Source organism: Polypterus senegalus, chromosome 17 (assembly GCF_016835505.1).
Source record: "Polypterus senegalus isolate Bchr_013 chromosome 17, ASM1683550v1, whole genome shotgun sequence".
Lineage (NCBI taxonomy): Eukaryota > Metazoa > Chordata > Cladistia > Polypteriformes > Polypteridae > Polypterus > Polypterus senegalus.
This window is the reverse complement of record NC_053170.1, coordinates 359,029-375,311: the sequence shown is the minus strand read 5'-3', so window position 1 is coordinate 375,311 and position 16,283 is coordinate 359,029. Positions and strand designations below refer to the sequence as shown.

At 53.4% G+C, this 16,283-nt stretch overlaps 1 protein-coding gene across 1 annotated transcript; it reads right to left on the bottom strand.

Moving 5' to 3' along the window:
* Positions 1–2,139: 2,139 nt before the first annotated feature.
* slc35b1 (solute carrier family 35 member B1) lies at positions 2,140–7,196 on the bottom strand. The gene is made up of 9 exons (XM_039740671.1): positions 6,774–7,196; positions 4,469–4,572; positions 4,250–4,380; positions 3,649–3,679; positions 3,412–3,572; positions 3,195–3,321; positions 2,880–2,986; positions 2,409–2,562; positions 2,140–2,320 (listed from the first exon to the last, which is right to left on the bottom strand). The coding sequence occupies exons 1-9, from the start codon at positions 6,896–6,898 to the stop codon at positions 2,268–2,270; spliced, it is 993 nt and encodes a 330-aa protein (XP_039596605.1). The 5' UTR covers positions 6,899–7,196; the 3' UTR covers positions 2,140–2,267.
* Positions 7,197–16,283: the final 9,087 nt, after the last annotated feature.

Below are 16,283 nucleotides of genomic sequence, written 5' to 3'. Positions count from 1 at the left end.
AAATGCACGCCTCAGTTTGGGGTGCTATTTAGCGCCACAGGGGTAAAGATGGATGGGCAGTGCCAGCATCCCGAGTGAACAAGGCTATTGTGTCTGATGGGAGGAGATGACAGAGATGGGCACGAGTGTCCGTATGGAAGACGCCGCCTGCCCAGATTCCCAGACACAAACAGAGAAGCTGCAGCTCGGCCTGGCACACATGCCAAGGGCGTCAAGTTGTGCATCTGTGGGCACCATCAGCCGCGCGCCCCCCTTTATGAGGATTAGCATGTGAATGGCACCCGATTTGAATAAGAATGGACGGGCCGATTCATTTCCCGGTGGCTCCAGGCGGCTCATATGTCCTGCACAATGCCAACAGTCGGCACAGCAAATGAGAGACGCGGCCGTGCACCTGCCCGGGGCATCTCCTTCTCATAACGGGCACTGCCACTCCTTTTGAGCGTTTCCATGGTGATATTGTGGCAGACAGGCGCCCAGTGATGACTGGACTTGCGTTTCAGGTGCCCTTTGCACGGTGCCACATGTTTATATAAAAGTAAAATGTTGCCAATCCAAGGCCAGGCACCCATCATCATCATCATCACACCCTTTGGCCCGATGCCCTCCATCTGTCTGTCGAGGGCACTTCTGCGTGCGTCTTCACTAGGGATGGGCATCGGCGCCTGACCCCACTTCACATCACAGGTGCAGACTGAGCCCCCCAAAGCCCCCCGCCCTGGTAGCTCGGTAACGAGGGGCTCCGCTTTATGTGCCGCCGCCGCCGCCGCTCTCCTCGCGCGCTCCCCCCAATTAACTAATTAAAAATCCACTTCAAATGCAGAGAGCGGCTCGCTGGACGCACATCAAACACGGGACACCCACCCCTCCGCCACCAAGAATCCCCTCAGGGCGCCAGAAATGACAAAGGCATCTTTAGGCCGCCGCTAATGAAGTGAAAGTCGAAGCAGGAGCGGCAATTAAATCATCTCAATTAGAAAATGCTAATGAAATTAAGGCAAGGAAAAGCCGCGGGTTCTTTGAAGAGCGCCAGCCGCGCCCCTTGGTACGCACGGCGGCTCGGGGTTCAAGCACGTGAGGCGGCCACCCCTCGGACCCCATCTGGCCAGCCGGCGAGCGCGCACTCCGACAGATGGGCTGCGAGGGAACAGCTGCCCCAAATTCGCTTTAATGTGCAAAGTTGGATCTTCGGAGATTTCGCCGCTCCGACTTGAAAGAGATCGGTATGCAAATGAGGCAGCCGTCGGTGGCGGCACACTGCAGGCTTCCCCCCCCGTTTGGAGCGCAGACGCCCGTCAACCCGACGCCCACTCGGCGGGGGGCTCACCTGCTTGCGCAAGACCCCCGGCAGCCCGCGCTTAGCATGCGACACGCGTGTGCTGGGCCGGCGAGGCGTCGGAGTAACGTGGCGCTCGAGCTGACGAGAAACTTAATTAAAACGATTATGCAAATGCGCGTCACAACAGAAAGCACCGGGCTCTCGTCGGTCGGGCCGCCTCACGGCTCGAAGGACCCCGGTGCCCCTCATTATCCCCCTCGAAATGGCCAGCCAAGGCCAAAGCTTCCAAGAATCAAAACGTTCATAAATAAAGGGTGCCACTTCGCCCAGGCCTCTCACTGAATGCCCATTGTGGCACCCACTCCGCTAATTGTGCCGCTCTCGTGGCGTTTACCTCGGCTGACTTTTAAACGCCGTTCTTGACAAAAAAAAAAATATCAAGGAGAGTGAAACCGTCTCTCTGGGTGAAAAGCCTAATAAATCACAGCTGCGAAAGTAATTACGGGAGACGGGAAAGAAAGAAAAAAAAAAAACACCGGGATTTTAATTAGAAACCCTTAGCAACAGCGAGCGAGAGAGAGAGAGAGCGCCGCCTCAGCAGGATTGGACGAGATGGATGTCAGGGTCAAGGGTCAGGCCCACCACTCCGCCCCCTCCTGCCAATCCCCCACACCTCCCGACGCTCATCATCTGGGCACATGCACCTGGCAGGGTCGACAGGTCAGAGGCACCCACGCCACGACGAGCCCACCAGGGCACGCAGGCCTCCAATTAGCAGCGTGTCGGCCGCTCGGGTCTCACCTCGCGCTCCTTCATGAGCGCTCGGGACCCCCGCTGGAAATGAAGGCACACCAGGAAGCTTCACCTGCCCGCCGTCCTCCTTTATTCAGCGAATCCGCCACATGATAACAATCAGACTACCAATAAAATACAAAAGTCCTCGATAATTTGAGCCGTGCCAGTCCAGATGGGCCACCGCGGGTTCATCCTAATGGGACGTCTTTTTGGGCCCCTTTCCAAATTTGGCATCGAGTCCCAGGCCTGCAGGGAAATAAGAAGAGAAAGGCGCTTCAGGGGAGACAGTGGAAGAGAGCGGACCTCCGGGCACCCAGCGGGCCCCCCACCTCACCAAGGAACACCAGGAACGTGCCGGTCCACTGCATCATGGTCAGGGTGTTGCCGAAAATGAGGACGGAGCCCAAGATGGTGAAGAACTTGCGGGTGGTCGTTATGATGGAGCACGTGAGGGGTCCGAAGTACACAACTGTCATGAAGATGAAGCTCTGTGGAGAGAGGGGGCCGAGCCGTTATGATGCCAGTCAGACGAGCTCATCCACGCGCCCACACGCTCGTTTCCTGCTGCCAACGCTTACGCCACTGCCCAGCTTGAACTGGGAGGCCCCTCCCCCAAACGCTCGTTCGCACTCCAGACGCCTCACAGGTGTGCTGCGGACCCCCAGGGACCGGCCCGGTAGAGCGCTCCCTGCTTTGATTGCTCAGTTAAGTGGTTCTTTCCCCACAGAGCCACACGCCAGGGATGCCCGCTGTGCGAGACGCGCCTGCGGGGTCAGCCATGTTAAGTGCTTCCTCTCCAGCCTACCTGCCCGATGGCACTCGTCAGTCCGAACAGCAGGATGTTGTAGAGGATGCTGGGATAGCGATCGGTAAAGCTGAGGAAGTCCCAGAGTTCACCGCTCCACAGGATGCCTGCAGCAATGGAGAAAGAAAACGAGAAGGTTCAGAAGGAAGCGGAGACCCCCGGGCCACAAGGACCACAACAGGGGCTTTTCTCCGAGATGCCATACGGGTGTCGTCAGCAAGTCCACCACAATGGCTGCATGCGAATAAAGTGGGCTGGTGCTGCCCCCCAGTGGCAAACTGGCAGTAATACAATTTCTTGGCCCTCGCTACCCACCTGCCCCCAACACGAGGATCGACCAGAGATTGACGTTGAGCATCATGTGATTGGAGCCCGTCTGGAAGTGCGCCCTCATGTGGTCCTGTGCCACGCCGGTCAGACCGTCCAGCGTCAGGGAGAGCACCTGCAAGCAGAGAGGGGCCGAGAAGGCGGAGGGGTAAAGGCAGAGTGGCACCGACAGGCGGCCCACCGTGGGGGATTAAGGCAGTCTTACCAGCAGCATCTCGCCGAAGCCAAAGATGTGGTCGTCTGCATCGGCCGTGCCCTTCTTGGGCCGGTACATGAACAGCGCCACCCCGCTGACGATCAGCAGCACGCAGAGGTACTTGGCGAGGGGGTACTTCTTCCGCAAGATCGTCACCCCTAAAATCATCACTGGAGAAGGACAAAGCAGTCAGTCGTGGGGGCCGTGCGCCCCCCTACAGAGCCAGACAGGAAATGAGCTGCCTACCTGGAATGGGCTTGCAGGACTTGCCAAGGACCTACAAAGCAAACACAAGATGTGAGCGCCACCCGGGTAGCATGCTAGGCGGGGCCACGTGGGTACCTCGACGAGCAGGCCTGGAGACCGACTGGCACGAGGTGACTGCAGTAGCCTCGCTCCTCCACTGTGACCTGTAGGAACCCATACACACCACACGCGGGGCTTGGATCGGCCGCCCCTCGGCTCTGCTCAATTTGTGCATCGCCAAGACGTCTCCTAATGAGCTGGCATGATTTATCAAGGCGCCGCACCAAGTCAACGACTTGGGGGATTTATCGAGGCGCTCGTTGAGCTCCTAATTTGCAGCCGTGGCATAGGGCGCCCGAGTCTTTGTTTTCCGCTGCTTGATTCATGGCTGCTGACCCCAGCAGGTCTGTGCGCCTCAGCCAGCTGGCGCTCTGCCTGTCCCTTGGCATCGACCTCTGGGACCGTGCTGTTTATTACACATTGCAGGGCACGCTGACCCTCCGCTTCCGTGAAGCACCAGTGTGTCCTGGCGCCACAATGGGCCACCCCAGGACGCGCCACCTGTGGCATACAGTAACGGTGACCCCAGGCGGTCACTCACCTGCGTCGGGTAGTTGACGTACTGAAGGGCCGAATTGCTGGACACCATGGCGCCCAGGTAGGACAGCGAGCACACTGCGTAGAGCCAGCTGCTGGTGCGGTCAGGCTTGGCCTTCTCGAATATCTGGATGACTGGCAGACAACGAGAGACAAGAAGGTCATGAGAAGGTGGGGCGGGGGGCACACGTGCCAACACACACACACACTCGCACACACTTACGAAGCCTGGCGAAGAAGGCGTTGATGATGCACTGAATGAAGACCAGCGTCGTGGCGTACTTGAACTTCTCCTGCACGTCTCCTGTTCGGTACTCTCCTCTCGTGCTGCAGACGGGTGGGCAACAAAATCAAACAGATGTACCCCCGAGATCTTAAGGAGACATTTAGGAAGTCGCTGCACCCTGGGGAGGCTCTGAAGGACTGGATGGATGAAAGCTTAATGGGCATCACGGGGAAACGAATGGAAGGAATAAGACAGACTGGCACAGGACAAGGGCAGTCAGGGTGGGCTCAGCCGACGGGGGTCCTGGTTTACTAACAGGCTGGAATTCTGTGAGGAAGAACCAAAGGATACGACCAGCATCGGGTGAGGTGGCACACGAGAGAGAGGGTGGGCATCCAACTACAAGAAGGGGGAGTTCAGGGTGTCGACTGGAAGCAGAGGCTGATGGTGTGAGGGTCCACACCACAACGGGCTGGCTGATGTTACGAGTGCTGACCAGCAGGGGGCAGTGCTGTTTGTAATATCTATTAATGACTTGGATACAAATATAAAGGACAAGCTGGTGAAGTTGGCACATGATGCCAAGAGAGCTGGACTGGCAGAATCTGTTGAATCATCACAGAGGGACTTGGACAGCAGGCGGGCGCGGGCAGATTCGTGGCAGATGGCATTTAATGTAAAGTGTGACATGTGGGATATAAAAATGTGAGGTGTGAACACACAATGGGGGTCTGAAAATCGAGAGACCACCTTAAGAGAAGGACGTGGGAGTCATGGCTGGCAGAGTGTCCGGTTATATAGCGCCTTGACGTGTGCCATCCAAGTCCCTGGAGGGTCCGCTTTATAACACACTGGTGAGGCCTCAGGTGGAGTCCTGGGGGCAGTTGGGGTCTCCATAAAGACACAGCAGTGGCAGAGAAAGTCCTGAAGAGTGACTGGGCTGATTATGGGGGGCTACAGGGGACGAGTGATCAGAGAGCTGAGACGTGACTGAGGTGTTATGACAGGAGTCACTCCAGGGGACCGAGGTGACAACTTTAAAGGGAGTCCTTCAAGGCCACAGGGACACCGCTGGTGACTTCAGGGAGAACCACAAAGGCGTGGAGTAAGAGACCACCTAGTGTGCTGGTCAGGAGGACTGCAGAGACCCTCATAACTCGACTCGATGCTTTAAGTGGACAGGACTGGCGAGCTGTGTTGGGCGAGGGGCAGAGGTGCCAATACACTGGCATCAGCACGTTTACTCGCATTGGTGCCTTCGGCTTCAAGCCCTTACTTTGGTGCCATTTTTTAAAATCCCACCATGTGAGGTGACTGGGTGTAGAAGCCCTGGTGCCAGCCAGCCCCCCAACCCGTCTCTGCCCAGGCCCCCTGAAGCTAATCCTTTTTGGGCCCTGCCAGTATTTGGATGGAAGGCCTGGGCCGCTGCTGGGAGTGTTGTTGGTTTGGCCATCAGGGGGTGTTCAGCCTGTGGTCTGTGTGTGACAGGGACAGTTGGCACCAACCTTTGGGTGGGACACAAAGCCGGGGTCCCGATTCTCTGTGGTCACAAACGATCCCTTCAAAAAGTCGGGGTGTACCCCGCTGTAGCCCCGATGTTAGAGGCCCCGTCCACTCTGGCCCCCTAGTCACCCCTTTGGCACCCGAGAGCTAATGTGTGGTCAACATACTGGCACAAGAATGGCTTCACCCCTTGTTACTCCCCAATGGTGGCTGATGAGGGTCCCCACTATAGAAATGGAATGCTCTAACCACATATCTGTGAGCGCACCCCCAAACCCACTAAGTGCCCTTCTCCCTTGTGAGTGCAGACCCCCCCACCCTGTGCCAGTGCCCATTTCCTTCATGTTCTGCCATTGTGCCTTTGCCCACACTGCTCGTCTCTCCTGGACAAGTGGCTTTGAAAATGAGGGGTGATTAATGAACCCGCATCAACAGCGGCCATTCTCAGGACCTGAAGTGACAATGGGAGGACTGGCACTACATGCCAGGCTCTGCTCTGCCTTACCAGCTGACGGCGTGCAGAGGAGAGTTAGCTACGGGCACAAGACTGTGACACGTGGAGGCGGCCTGTCCTCGTCCTCAGACGTGGGTGGCACCAAACAGGCAGCCCCGCTTTATTTTCGTCCATGTCAGCTCTTTCTAAATTCGGACCAACGCCGGGCGCACCAGGCGGGCACATTCCTATTACTGCTTGACCTTTGACCTCCCCCCTTCTGTAGGTGGCACCGGCGTGTGGCGCTCTGCCAGCTGCCCCAAACCAACCCCCAGCCCTCGCCCGGCGAATCCCCCGGCCCCTCACATGCTCTCCTGCAGAATTCCATAGTAGAAGTAGCAGACGAAGACCCCCAGGAAACAAACCAGCAGCCGGACCCTCTCGTTGTTGAGTGGCCACCCTCCGGGGGCGCTGCTCTGTCCCGGCGCCATAGCCGGCCCCCGAGCCGGCAGAGTGATGCTCACAGTCCCGCTCTCCTGCTCCGCTCCCGCCTTGGAGCCCGAAATGATGTGGCCGGATCCCCCGAAGTGGGGGGCGCGTTCTCCCCGGGATGAGGGCTCCCGACCTGCCCGCGCGGCGCCCACTCGACTCCCGTGCGCTGCTGTTCGGCAGGCCGCTCCTCGGCTGGGTGTTCCCGGCGCTCCGGTCTGCCTGTACGCTGCTGTCCGGTACGGCTCTGCTCTGCTCTCGGCTCCCGGCTCCGTGTTTCCCCCCCCTACTTCGTCTGACGGTGCGCTCCCCGCTTCTTCGCGAGGACCCCGGCGGCAGGCATCAACGCGCTTAGGGTGTCCGTGTCGCTGCCTGACCGCACGTCGGCGCTCTCAGACGCGCGTGTAGCCCCTCTGAGCGGACAGTCGCTGCTGGTACGGGTGCCAGTCTGGTGCCCATTGGCGAGGAGTTAGGGGGCGGCGGAGGACGACCAAGGAAGATGCCATTGATGGACGTCATGTCATCTGGGTGGGTCCTGCCCGGGTGGTCTGTTTCGAGAGTAGCTCTAGGGCGCCTGCACATGCAAAATCAGGCACAAGCCAGGGCACATCCAGGGTGGGGTGGATTTATGGGCACACGTGTATGGACGCCCGGCCACACTCAAATTCATCAGGTCAGTTGTGGGGTTTGGGAGCCCAAACTGAAAATCCACACACAGACTCCATGGAGTCAGGGACCGGGCTGTCGATTGAACCCAAGTCCCAGGAGATGCCAAGCAGTGGCACCCCACAACAGGATCGATTTGGCCTTTCAGACTTGTCAGTGGGGCAGTGGAGTGGGCCGTGAATGGTATGAGCTGAAAGTGAAGAAGAAACCAGTCCCTCTCTGTGGGGTCAAAGTGCAGGTCAGCCCTCTCCACATGGCTTAAAGCCTGATGCCCTTCCTGGCACTAACTTGCTCTGTTTATCTGGGGCAGTCTCAAGTCCAGTCAGTCACTGGGGCTGTCGCAGGTCACCATGGGTTCGGCTGGCCACAAAGCACACAGCGTGGGCACCAGAGCTGGCATCTCAGAGTGCCACCCAAGTGAAGAGTCTTAGCCCATGGTGCCAGCGCCAACACATGCACTGCTTTGGAGGGTTCCCATGGTCATTATAATGATTGCTTACCCTGCTAAAGCCTGAGGTGACTTACACCATTTGACATTCAACAGGACACATGTCACTTATTGTTCCCTGTTAGAGCAGAGGCAGGTCATGTGACTTGCTCAGGGTCCCACTGTGTCAGCAGCAGCTCAGAGTATGAAGTCCAAACGCTTCAATGCCGTGCCACGCTGCCTGCCCATTGGCGCTGGCACACTCCTTTCCCATTTTGGATTATCTTTGCACAGCCTTGGAGAAGATTTCAGGTTGAGCAATTGTGATGTCTTCAGGACTTGCTCATGGAGCGAGTAGGAAACGTTAAACCGCGGCATTAGGGGGTTTCTAAACGTATTCATTCATTTATTTTGGAGCTTTGTTAAATTTGTAATCTCTCAATTGGGAACAGAGATAGATAGATAGATGATACTTTATATCTAGCTATCATATAGCGCCTTTCACTTCTATCTATCATTATATAGCGCCTTTCACCCTATCTATCTATCTATCTATTATATAATGCCTTTCATTATCTACTGTACCTATTTATCATAAAGTTCCAGTTCAGTTTATTAGCCATATCTAAAGACCTGAAAATTTCTCAAAACCAGAAAATGATCAAAAGCAGGAAAGTCACAAAAAATAAAACCATAAAAAGTCTAAAAACAGTACAAAGACCCTGCTAAGGTTGCCCGAGTCCAACCAATATTCGAGTTAAAAAATAAAATAATCAATTAAAAACTACAGTCATAAATAAACAATTAGATGTATAAAGCCTGTCTTAGCGCCTCTCGTATCTATCTGTCTTGATGCCCCTTTTTATTTATATGTAAAGAATTACAGAAGTAAAAGGCGCCATATAATGCAGCGATGTCACAAGCAGAGCTGCGATTTCAAATCGCGCCTACTGCACGGCTCACTCGATTCGGGTCAGGCTGTCCATTAAAGCCGCAGTAGAACCTCAGCTAAATCGACGTGTGCCTGCTGCAGACTGAGGGCACTCCCTCCATTAAGGATAGGGGGCATATTGCCCCCCCAAAGGCAGAGTTTCCCGGCCCTGGCAACACGTCAGACTAAATGCCGCGAGCGGCTCAGGCACTAAGACGGACAGCCGCCCCGATTAGGAGGGCGGGGCTTCTCGGCAAGGCCGCCGCTCTCACTGCTGACGTAGATGAATGTGGCTGATAGCCATTGGTGGCACTGGTGGGCGGGCCGATGAGGCCAGACAGTGGAGCCGGAAGCAGCAGGCTGACGATTTAGTAATTCTTTAATTGCCTGTTATTGCGGAGCGGGCAGTCATAACAATAGTTTGGAGGAATTTGCGTATCACGCGTGTATCCGACCTTGTTTGTGGCTTATGAGGTGCGTCTACAGCCGGGACATCAAAAGTTCAAAACTGCTTTCATTTTTATCAATTAGGGCTTTGTGGTTTAGCAGCTTTTGTAGTCATCGCGCGAACAACGAAAGCCTTTTTTTGTAGAGTCACTGCTGGTCAGGAACTGAAAGCGACCCGTGAACGACAACGTCACTGTCGTTCGATAAAAGAGAACGTAAGCGGATCCGTAGACTGGGGGTCGGTGGGACAAAACGCGAGGCGAGCACTGAGTTCCCGGGCCGCAGCCATCGTTCACGTTCGCCGCTGTCCGTCAGGTGGCGCTCTAACTGCGCCTCGGTGGTGGTGTATGTGGTACACGGAGCGCCTCATCAGAAGATGGTCCGCAGAAACAAAAGAAATCAATAAAGCGACACAATTTTGAGGAAGTTAAGCTGGCAGACTGCAGGGGACCGCCGGTCTCTCTCTGTGTCTCTTACTGGAGCGATGCTGGGGGCTGAAGTTAAAGTAGAAGAGCGTTTTAGGGGGTACAGGAGTTCGGCACATTTCACCACTGCATCGACTTTCGTCCTCAGTTACTAGAGCGGAGAGTCTTGTTGACCACCCGGGTGACCCCAAGCAGCAGCTCTAGCTGTGAAGTGTGCGAATGTAGCAAAGCCATCGACATCTGTTGTTGTAAGCCACCACTTCTACTTTCGGCTGCTCCTGTTAGGGGTCACCACAGCAGATCATCTTCTGCCATCTCTTTCTGTCCTCGTCATGTTGTTCTGTCACCCCCATCATCACCTGCATGTCCTCTCTCACCACATCCATAAACCTCCTCTTCGGCCTTCCTCTTCTCCTCTTGCCTGACAGCTCAATCCTTAACATCCCTCATATCTCCTCTGCACAAGTCCACACCAACGCCATCTCGCCTCTCTGACTTTGTCTCCCGGCTGTCCTCATTTCTAATCCTGTCCATCCTCATCACACCCAATGCCAATCTTAGCGTCTTTAACTCTGCCACCTCCAGCTCTATCTCCTGTGCCACCGACTCCAGCCCATATAACACAGCTGGTCTCCCTACTGTCCTGTAGAAATTCCCTGTCACTCTTGCTGATGCCCGTCTGTCACCAGTCACTCCTGACACTCTTCTCCACCCTGCCTGCGCGCTCTCCTCTCTTCTTCTCTTCCGCACTCCTTGTTACTCTGTACTGTTGATCCCAAGTATTTAAACTCCTCCACCTTCACCGACTCTCCTCCCTCATCCTCACCACTCTGCTGACCTCCCTCTCATTCACACACATGTAATTCTGTCCTGGTGGTCCTACTGACCTTCATTGCTCTGCAGGGTGTCCTCGTCCTGCTCCCTACTCCCCCTACAGGTCACAATGTCATCAGCAAACGTCACAGTCCACGGGGACTCCTGTCTGATCTGGTCTGTCAGCCTGTCCATCACCATTGGAGATAAGACAGAGCTCAGAGCCGATCCCTGATGTAATCCCACCTCCGTCACTCCCACCGCAGACCTCACCACGGTCACACTCCCCTCGTTCATATCCTGTGCCACTCTTATGTACTTCTCTGCCACTCCCGACTTCCTCATCCAATACCACAGGTCCTCTCAGTCACCTGTTATTTTCTTTCTCAGGTCCACAAAGACGCAATGCAACTCCTTCTGTTCTTCTCTGAACTTCTCCATCAACATCTTCAGAGCAAACATCTCATCTGTGGTGCTCTTTCTTGGCATGAAACCATCCTGCTGCTCACTGATCATCACCTCACTTCTTAGCTGACCTTCCACTTCTCTATCCCATAACTTCATGCTGTGGCTCATCAGTTTTATCCCATGTAATTACTGCAGTCCTGCACACCCCCCTTATTCTTAAATATCAGCCCACCAGTTCACTTCTTCTCCACTCCTCATCATCCTCTCACTTTCCAAGATTCCATTAAACAATCTGGTTACAAACTCCACTGCCATCTCTCCTAAACACCTCCATGTTTCCACAGGTATGTCATCTGGACCAGCAGCCTTTCCATTCTTCATCCTCTTCATCGCTGTCCTGACTTCCTCCTTGCTGATCCGTTGCACTTCCTGATTCGCTATCTCCACATCATCCAACCTTCTCTTCTCTCTCTCGTTCTCTTCATTCATCAGCCTCTCAAAGTACTCTTTCCATCTGCTCATCACACTCTTCCTCACTTGTTTCCATCTTTATCCTTTATCACCCTAACCTGCTGCTCATCTTTCCCAGCTCGGCCCCTCTCTGTAGCCCACCGGTCCTTTTCTCCCTCCTTGGTGTCCAGCCTCTCATACGACTCATCATACGCCTTTTCTTTAGCCTTCGCCTCCTCGCTCTTCATCTTGCTCCTTATCTCCTTGTATTCTTGTCTACTTTCTGCATCTCTCTGACTATCCCACTTCTTCTTCACCATCCTCTTCCTCTGTATGCTCTCCTGTAGTTCCTCATTCCACCACCAGGTTTCCTTTACCTCCTTCCTCTTTCCAGATGTCACCCTTACTACTTCTGCTGTAGTTGCCTAGCTGTCTGGTGACTCTTTACTGCCACCCAGTGCCCGTCTCACCTCCTCCCTAAACTCAACCTTGCAGTCTTCCTTTTTCAATGTCCACCATTTGATCTTTGGCTCTGCCCTCACTCTCCTCCTCTTCTTGATCTCCACTGCCATCCTACAGACCACCATCCTATCCTGTCTAACTACCCTTTCCTCTGCCACCACTTTGCAGTCTTCAGTCTCCTTCAGATGGACTCTCCTCCATAGGATGTCATCTACCTGTGTGCATCTTCCTCGTCTCTTGTACGCCACCCTGTGTTCACCCCTCTTCTTATTATTTATCACAGCCATGTCCATCCTTTTGGTGAAATCCACTATCCTCTGAGCTTCTTCATTCCTCTCCTTGACACCAGACCTTCCCATCCCCGCCTCGTCTTCACCAACATGACCATTGAAATCCGCTCCAATCACCACTTTCTGTTCATCACGTCCTCCAACTCCGTCCAGAGATCTTCTTCCTCACCCATTGCACACCCGACTTGCGGGGCTTATGTACTAACAACATTCATCATCACACCTTCATCATCCTCACTCGGTCTGACCTTCTCTTCACCTCCAAACACTCTTGACGTGCTGTTCCTTCAGAATAACTCCTACTCCATTTCTCCTCCCATCCACACCATGATAGACCAGTTTGAATCCCCCTCTGGTCCCCCTGGCCTTCCTCCCCTTCCATTTAGTCTCACAATATATCAACCTTCCTTCTCTCCATCATATCTGCCAACTCTCTCCCCTTACCAGTCGTCCTGCCAACATTCACAGCTCCTACCCTCAGTGCCGCTCTCAATACCTTCCTCCTCTCCTCTGGACTCATCTCCCCCTCTTCTTCTCCTCTTCTTCTTCTTCTTTGGCCAACAGTAGCCCAATTTCTGCCAGCACCCTGTTGGCAGTACTGGTGGCGGTCGTTGTTAACCCGGGGCTCGACCGATCCGCTATGGAAATTTGTATTGTTGTCCACATATTAATTTGGCAAAATTTGACACCTGATGCCCTTCCTGTCGTAACCCTCCCCATTTATCCGGGGTTGGGACTGGCATGAAGAAACACACTGGTTTGTGCATCCCCTGTGGCGCGGTGGTAGGAATTATTCAACAATAATAATAATTATCATTGTTATCTAATAATTGCCATTATTAGTGTATAAGTGGATCTAAATCCCCTGTCGCTGGGTGGCAAGCCACCTTAATAATAATACATTTTATTTCTACAAGGAGCCTTTCTAAGCACCAATAAATAAAAAGCACATTATAATCAAAATTTAAAACATCACAAATCTAAAAGTTAAAGCCGCACAAAGGCAGCGTAACCCTCGAGAGAAGGCCATTGAAGCTGGTGGCCTTCAGGTGTCCATTTGAAGGCTGAAGATGATTCCGTATCTCTAAGCTCAGTAGGCATCGAGTCCCAGAGCCGCTGAATGCTCCGCTCACCATGGAGGTCAGGTGGATGGAGGAAGAGGAGGAGCTAAGGTTACGGGCGGGAATGGCGACATGAAGAAGGTCAGACAGGTATGGAGGGGCGAGGTTAGGAATGGCCTTAAATGTTAAGAGCAGAATTTAAAAATCAATTTGAAACTTAAGAGGGAGCCAATGAGGCTGCTGCAAGGCAAGAGTGGCATGGTGAACAGACGGGCATCCGAGGGGTGATGAGGGCAGCTGAAGCTTATGGGGAGATTTATTAGAGAGGAGTCCGGACAAGAATGGCGGCGCTATGGGGGGGGTAGCAGATGAGATTTAATATTCCGTAAGTGGAGGTAAAGTGACGTTATTAATGTGACATTGGAAAGACGGAGGACTGTCAAGGGTGACACCCGGACTGCTGAGCTGAGCTGAAGGGGAAACCGAGGTGTCATCAGTGACGAGTGAAGGATTATCAGCTTTGGATGATGAAGATCGTGGACCAACGAGGAGAACCTCAGTGTTTAATTTAAGAAAATCTGAAGAAAAGGAGGGCTTCATTTCAGCAAGGCAGTCAGTAAGTGAAGATGGTGGCAAAGAAGAGGTGGGCTTACTAGAATGGAGCTGGGGGTCTTCAGCATATTCTGTTTACGAAAGACATTGCTGAGGGGAAGAAAAAGAGACCCCAGGACAGAGCCCACCAGAAGGGACAGTGGTGGGCTGCAATGCAATGTGAAAGTTTCAAGCTGAATGAAGTGAGAGGTGGGATCTGAACCAGTCAGGTGGCATGTGGGTGATGCCAATCGAAGGTCATCTATTAAGGAGACTGGCATGACAAGTAATATCAAAGGCCGCCCTCGGGTCAAGGAGATGAGAACGGTAATTAAAGCAGAGTCAGCGGCCACAAGGAGGTCATTGGTAACTTTAATGGGGGGGCAAAACCAAACTGGAACTCTTCATACAAATTATTATGGGATAACTGGGGGTGAAGCTGGAAATGAAGGGCAAATTACTGAAGATAGTCGGGTTGGCGCCGCAGGTTATTGCAGTGTTGGGGTTTAGTGCAGCAGCTTTAAAAGATGATGGCAGCTCCATCCTCAGCCTCCTTGTCCCAGTATACCCAGCATGTCTCCTCTGCACCATCTCGCCCTTTTGACTTTGAGCTGACCCCCTAATGCACTTGAGTGGTCCATCCTCGACTACTTGAGAGCAAAAGTAGCTGGAGGGGGTGCCACCCTTTACTGTCCACCTACCATCGTCCCTCCACCACCACACTTGACGGGGGCACTCCTGAGGGTGGCGTTGTCCTGGCACCAGTCAGATTGTGTCTGTCACCTGTTCCTCGAGCCCCTGCTTGAGGTGGGCTCTGCCTGCTGTGAAGGGTGACGTCCTCTTTGGGGTCAGGGAGAGATTTGCCTGATGGCGACTGGCACGCTGAGAGTCAGTGGGTTCCGTTTCTTTAGTGTGCCCAGGCAGGGCTCAGGGTCGCACAGTGGTGTCAGTAGTGGGATCCAAATCCAGCTCAGACCGTGTGAAGGACAGAAGATGACAACGTAGTGAAAAGGCACAATTAAAATAAGACGAGATGTTCAAGTTCCACATGTGAGAAGACCTGGCACTCCTTGTTCTCGAATCCCGTCCCTCAGGGTGGCACTTTGGGCACCTGCTTCTCTTTTTGTACTTTCCTCTTTTGGTTTTTTCTCTTTTTCCCTGTTAACAGAAAACGGCGAATTCTGACAGCCACTCTCAGGTGATGAATGAGGAACACGTGACTTGTGGACAGGTGACGACTCGTTGAGGACTTGGTAGGCGAAGCGAATGGCGAGACGTGTGGCACGTTCAGTGGGCTGAAAACCGAGGGCATTAAAGATGAAAGCAAATCCGTGTGAGAAGCCACAGTCGTGTTTGGCGAGGCACCGGTCTGAGCGACTAATTTGTCAAATGTGAGAGTGACAGAGGTGACGAGTGACAGCGACATTGATTTCAAGATTCAAGATAGTTACACAGGACAACACGCAGTGAAATGCATCCTGATCCGCTTATCAAAAACTGCAAAGTTAGGAGAATATCAGTGAGGTGAACAGGAAGTCCTAGATAGAGAGATGACAATACAATGGAACATAATAAACAAATCAATAAATAAGGACAATGAAGTGAAATAAAGTAGAGTGAAGTGTCAAGGCGCAGTAGTGCACAGTTAAGAGACAGACCAACTCCAAAACAAGGTGAGGGTACATGTCATGGTGCCAGTCCAGTCCAAGTATGTGGAGGGTCATGGATGACATGGCATCTTCTGACAGACCAGCTCCTCTGGACCTTCCACGGGATGCCATGAACACGAGCATTAGCCGTCTGACCGGTGACAAGTGACATTGGAGCAGACGGCAGTGACAACAGGCCATCATCACCAGAGGACCTCTCCTGGAATATCAAAAGAAAAGAGCGACGAGACGGAGCAAAGGATTGTGGGGCAGGAGGACAGAGGCCAACAAATGACAGGAGGGTGACAGGAATTGTAAACACGACACAAAGAAGCGGAGCAAGTGACCGAGGAGCACTCGGGGGACAGCAGGTAATCGGGCCCGGTGGCCAAATCTTGTCAAAAGTGTCCTCACCTGCATAGCAGCAGCCGGCTGGCCTTTCACATTTGCATTTTACAGAAACAAACGTCTACTCTCTCGTCACCCACCACTGCTGCCTCTGTCCCCTCCTTATGAACATGCATCGCTCTGCTTTGTGACATTGGAGTTCAATGGCGCCCTCAGTGTTAATCCAAGAGCTGTGCTTGTGCCCTGTAAACGGCTGGCACCTCAGCCAAAGCTGTTGCTTTCAGACACAAGTTTATTTGTCAACGGGGGGGTTTGGGGCATTTGGCTTTTTACAGAAGCTCATTTAATAAATAAGATAGAGTGAAAGGCACTATATAATGATAGATAGATAGATAGATAGATAGGGTGAAAGGCACCAT